Below are 5,297 nucleotides of genomic sequence, written 5' to 3'. Positions count from 1 at the left end.
AGAAGCCGGACGGGGGCTTGGATGGTGGGCAGCTGCATGGGCCTTGAGAGCCCCCCATATTTGACAAAAGGCATCTCTTCAGTAAACCGAGCTAATGATCCCACAACTGCGCTGTCATCCCTGTCTCAAAAATTCAAAGTGAGACTCCGCCGCGGTGGCCCAGTTCTGGTACCCGCGGCCGAAGCCCGGAAGCCGGGTCACAGTGTCCCCAGCCTCCACGGGGGGCTCCACTCTCTTTGGCCCTCGCTGGGAGCCACAGGCCGGGAGTGTGGGTTTGATGAGAGGCTGAAAGATCCCAGCCTCAGGCCTATGCTTGATTCCACTCGAGACCTTGCAGGCAGCGCTGCCCAGTGTCTCACCGTCCAGCTTGAGTCCCCTATGGTTCACGTTCTGGACAGACAGCCGCCACCACGTCCCCCTACATGGTGCGTTTCCTTGCGATTTCAGGAGCCTCGGTCCAGAGCCGGGTCACCCGCTTGCCTGTGGCCCTGCGCTGCCTTTCTTCTGCTCGGTCCTTCTGTGCTTCTTCCTCAGTCCCCAACTCGCCCCCTGCAAGGAGCTGAGCCCTCCAAGTCTCCATCCTAAGCAAGTCTCAGGCCCTGCTGCACCTTCCCCACACAAGCTTGGGTCATGGAAAATCGAGGCTTCTCCCCTGAGGAACCTCCCTGTTCCCAGAGATAGGGTAAGGTTGTGACCTTAACCTGGGACCATTCTGCCTGCGAGATCCTCCCTGTAATTGTATACAATATTGAGCACCTCTCTGCAGTATTCTGGGGGGTGAAGGGAAGGCTGGAAGCGTTCATCAAATCTCCCAAGGCACCCAGAAGGATGAGGCGAATTTGGTGGGATTTGGCTGGGTAGCTTGCCTCCTGAAGCACTGGTAGATTTGTCCTACGGAAGATCCCTACTTTACTGACTCTGGGTTAAAAACGCCCAGCTGCCCTGCCTGTCCCCCCTACTCCTGGCCCGGCTGCCCTTGGAGTGCCCCATTCAGAACCCAGAGACCTCTAAGAAATCCTGGCCACACTGGGCTCATAAGAGCACCGCCAGGCCTGAGAGCTAAGCCTGGGCTGGGGCCTGAGGCCCTGGGACTAGCAGAGGCTTGGGGACCTCGCTGCTAGTCTGGGAGGGCAAGGAAAGGAGAGAGGCGGGACTGGTGGGCTCCAGAACGGAAGAGACCAGGCCAAGGCCAAGGGAGCTAGGGTGCCTGAGAAAACAGCTCTCCCCTGGGAAGCTGTTTGCCCACCCGGACTCTGGATTTGTTTCATTATTCATGGGAGAGTCATCTCTCTGGGACGAGACTGGCCGGGACTGGTGCCCCCTGGAGTTATGTGTGTAAAACTCCCACGACTGTGGGAGGTGGCGACCCCCACCCCACAACCACTCACCTTGCCTCTCTGCTTGACTCACCCAGGAGCCCCCAGGGCCTGGGATCCTGGAAAAGGGGAGACTCCTGGGGCATGGCTGGTCCTGTAAGCCCTGCCTAACAGATCCCCAAATTGTCCAGACTCCCCCTCCTGCCACCACCCCAGATCAGCCCCTCCTTCTCTCCTTATTCAGAGTCTTCCCAGTGACACACCTTCAGCAAGAAAGCCTTTAAGACTCCTGGACATAACTCCCTCCCCAGGCGCCCGCTCAGTCCTTCCCTCTCCCATTCCGTTTCAGGCGCTGAGAAACATTTCTTCAAATCCCTAATCTGCCCGGATTCGAGCAGAATCGGGTCCTTCCCTGTGAATGTCTCGTGGTGGGATTTTCAAGCTACTACTGTGGGGAAATCTCGGGCTGCAAGAGCAAAGGGACAGCCTTCCAAGCGTGTCGCGGCCCCTTTAAAAAGCTGAGCAGGATTTTTTTTTTTTTTTTGAGCCGAATGACTATATTAGGTGACACGAAACTGCTCTTCGCTCCTGTCAACGCGGCCCCTAGCCCAATGGTAGGCTGAGCCCCCCTCACACGGCCTGGTCCCGCCTCTCCTGCCCCTGGACCCCGCACTACCTGCCGCCCGCCACAACCGGAGCGGGAAGGCGGGTGCGCGGGCGGGCGGGCGGCGGGCACCATGCAGAGAGGCTGCCAGGGCCGGTGGGCAGCGCCGCTCTCTGCCGCCCACCTGGCGCTGTGAGACGCGCGCTGCCACCATGTTCCCCAGCCCTGCGCTCACGCCCACACCGTTCTCGGTCAAAGACATCCTGAACCTGGAGCAGCAGCAGCGCAGCCTGGCCGCCGGCGAGCTTTCGGCGCGCCTGGAGGCCACCCTGGCGCCCGCCTCCTGCATGCTGGCCGCCTTCAAGCCCGAGGCCTACGCGGGGCCCGAGGCCGCGGCGCCGGGCCTCCCCGAGCTGCGCGCTGAGCTGGGCCCCGCGCCCTCGCCGGCCAAGTGCGCGCCTGCCTTCCCCGCCGCCCCCGCCTTCTATACGCGCGCCTATAGCGACCCCGACCCTGCCAAGGACCTTCGAGCTGAAAAGAAAGGTGAGGAAGAAACACAACACCCTTCTCCCTTTCGGGTCACTTTTGTCCCCAAACCCCGGCGCCAAGGTGGAGGAGACGTGAGTGCCTGCGCAGAGGCCGGAGCTCAGGGGGCTCGGAGCGTAAGAGGGGACATTGTCGCCAGGGCCCCTGCGCCCCACATCCCATCGGAGGTATAGAGGAAATGCTCGGTTGAGTTGATTAGAAATAAGAGACAAAAGAAAAAAATATATACACGTTTTCGATCTAACAAAGCCCCAGTCGGCGGCAGCCTTGCTCCTGGATCTGTTACGAAGTTGAGAGGTGGGTTTCTGGTAGACAGAACAGGGGGAGAGAGAGAGAGATTTTCTGTGTCAAGGTTTGTTTGCTTGCATTTAAAACAAACAAACAAATAAACCCCTTTTTGGTCATTTAGAGGATCCAAGAAAACCGCTAAACAGGAATTTAAATGCCTTTACGCACAGACATGTCTTTACGCACAGTTGGAGAAGGGTCGGCCGGGGCCTTCCGAAGCCCAACCGCAATCCGCGTTTCTGGGGCTTTTCCTCCTTTGTTCCAGGAGAGTGAAATCTTTGGGAACAGGGGCCTTCCTGTAAAATTCGGATACTGCGGACTCTCGGGAATCTGACTTAGTAGTTATATTTTCCCAACACAACTTTGTGACGCGGCCAGGGCCGGAACGTTCTCTCCTGCGAAAAGTTAGAAAATGCCGGGCGGCTGAAGGCGCGGTGCAGTGGAGGAGATGGCCGGGGGAGGTGGTCGGACCGCGGCGCACGCCAAGGCGGGGAGTGCGGGGAGGCTGGCCGGCCGGGGAAAGGGGCGCAGTAGGGACGCCTTGGCCCAACGCAGGGTCCCGCGAGCTCGGAGGCCGAGGGCGCCCGGCGAATGGGCCCGTGGTGAGCCCAGCAGAGATCTCTCTGTGAGCCGAGCAAGGTTTGTCTAGCAGTGGGGAGGCCCGCGAACAGCTGCCGGCCGGCTCGCGAGCTGAGTGCTCGCCTCCAATCCGAATCCGAGCGCGCGGGCCGGGCAGATTCCCAGGCCTCCTGCCCACCCGCGGCTTCCGGGGCGCTGCCTAAACTCCGCGCCCGCGACGCGCGAGCCTTCAATCACTGAACCAACACCCCTTGGCCTTCTGTTTCTTTGGGTTCCGTGATTTTGCGACAATGTGACCGACCCTAGGGTGGGCCTTGGTCTCCCCTCATTTAACTTCTCAAGCCAAAGCAGCCTGAATCTAATCTACCCCCGTGCGGCATCTGGTTTTATTTTCTTTGCAGCCTGAAATTGTAAGTCACTATCCATCTCCCGCACCGGAATGTAAATTACCCGAGGTCAGGGACCGCCCGGAGCCGTGCCTGGCACATAGTAGGCATTCAACAAATGCTAACTGTCCGTGGCGCCCAGTGCACTGGGCAGAGTGAGCCGCAGCCAAGCTGGGCTCTGCAGGTAGAACCGAGTGACATTCCGCGAGCGGGGCCGCCCTGACCCAACGTCTCTCGGCCTCTCTGTCCCCCTCAGAGCTATGCGCGCTGCAGAAGGCGGTGGAGCTGGAGAAGCCGGAGACCGACGGCACCGAGCGACCCCGGGCACGGCGAAGGAGGAAGCCGCGCGTGCTCTTCTCGCAGGCGCAGGTCTACGAGCTGGAGAGGCGCTTCAAGCAGCAGCGGTACCTGTCGGCCCCCGAGCGCGACCAGCTGGCCAGCGTGTTAAAGCTCACGTCCACGCAGGTCAAGATCTGGTTCCAGAACCGGCGCTACAAGTGCAAGCGGCAGCGGCAGGACCAGACTCTGGAGCTGGTGGGGCTGCCCCCGCCGCCGCCGCCGGCCCGCAGGATCGCGGTGCCCGTGCTGGTGCGGGATGGGAAGCCCTGCCTCGGGGACTCGGCGCCCTACGCGCCAGCCTACGGCGTAGGCCTCAACGCCTACGGTTATAACGCCTACTCCGCGTACCCGGGTTACGGTGGCGCAGCCTGCACCCCTGGCTACAGCTGCGCCGCTGCCTACCCGGCCGGGCCACCTCCGGCGCAGTCGGCTACGGCCGCCGCCAACAACAACTTCGTGAACTTCGGCGTCGGGGACTTGAACGCGGTGCAGAGCCCCGGGATTCCGCAGGGCAACTCCGGGGTGTCCACGCTGCACGGTATCCGAGCCTGGTAGGGAAGGGGCCTGCCTGGGGCGCCCCCGACGGATCTCGCCTCACCTCTAGCGAGGGGCACTAACCCCCGAGGGGAGGGAGGGCTCCCGAAAGGTTCCTGCGGCCCTCGGATTTCACACTCACTCCCGCAGAGGCCACGGAGCTTTTCCAGCCCCACGCGCCTTTGTCTCTACGCGCCGGAGTTTGTGGCCGAGTTTATGCAGCTTGGGGTGAAAGGTCCCACAGCCTGGTGCCTTAGCCCTCGGCCGCAAAGTGCCTTCCGAGCGCCCATGGGCACCCTCAACGGGCCGAACCCCGGGAACTTGGGACCGGGAGCCCGGTCCGGGCGCGCCGGGGCTGAGATCCGGCCTCCTTTCCCGAGCCTGGGCCCGGCGCCCGGGCCCTCGCAGCCTTGCCGCCGCCCACCCACCCGTATTTATGTTTTTACCTGTTGCTGTAAGAAACGAGAATCTCCTTCCATTAAAGAGAGTGCGCTGACCCCGCATGTGTGCTTTTTTCAGCTTGCGGTGCTTCTGAAACCTGGTTGGGGGCGGGAGGGCAGAGGCCATCCTTGCTGGTCCTGGGTAGCAGGAATAGGCATTCACTGAGCAAGTCGAGAATAATAATAAACCATGTTGGGTCCTCGTCAGGCATTTTCTGGTATTGTGTCGTGTGATCTTCAATAACGCAGAAAGGAAGGTCCTATT

The 5,297-nt window shown here is 61.2% G+C and overlaps 1 protein-coding gene across 1 annotated transcript; it reads left to right on the top strand.

The window, feature by feature from the left end:
* The first annotated feature begins 1,958 nt into the window (after positions 1 to 1,958).
* On the top strand, positions 1,959 to 4,908 carry NKX2-5 (NK2 homeobox 5). The gene is made up of 2 exons (XM_011370983.2): positions 1,959 to 2,463; positions 3,976 to 4,908. Exons 1-2 carry the CDS (start codon positions 2,133 to 2,135, stop codon positions 4,611 to 4,613), a joined length of 969 nt encoding a protein of 322 aa, XP_011369285.1. The 5' UTR covers positions 1,959 to 2,132; the 3' UTR covers positions 4,614 to 4,908.
* Positions 4,909 to 5,297: the final 389 nt, after the last annotated feature.

Source organism: Pteropus vampyrus, unplaced genomic scaffold, assembly GCF_000151845.1.
Source record: "Pteropus vampyrus isolate Shadow unplaced genomic scaffold, Pvam_2.0 Scaffold179, whole genome shotgun sequence".
Classification (NCBI taxonomy): domain Eukaryota; kingdom Metazoa; phylum Chordata; class Mammalia; order Chiroptera; family Pteropodidae; genus Pteropus; species Pteropus vampyrus.
The sequence above is the reverse complement of the archived record's forward strand: the minus strand, read 5'-3'. Positions and strand labels throughout refer to the sequence as shown.

What these genes read in the sequence shown, in the direction of transcription:
- NKX2-5 (XM_011370983.2), top strand. Translation starts at nt 2,133, where the DNA reads ATGTTCCCCAGCCCTGCGCTCACGCCCACACCGTTCTCGGTCAAAGAC. An exon ending in CCTTCGAGCTGAAAAGAAAG is followed by an intron (nt 2,464 to 3,975) that starts GTGAGGAAGAAA and finishes TGTCCCCCTCAG; the next exon opens with AGCTATGCGCGCTGCAGAAG.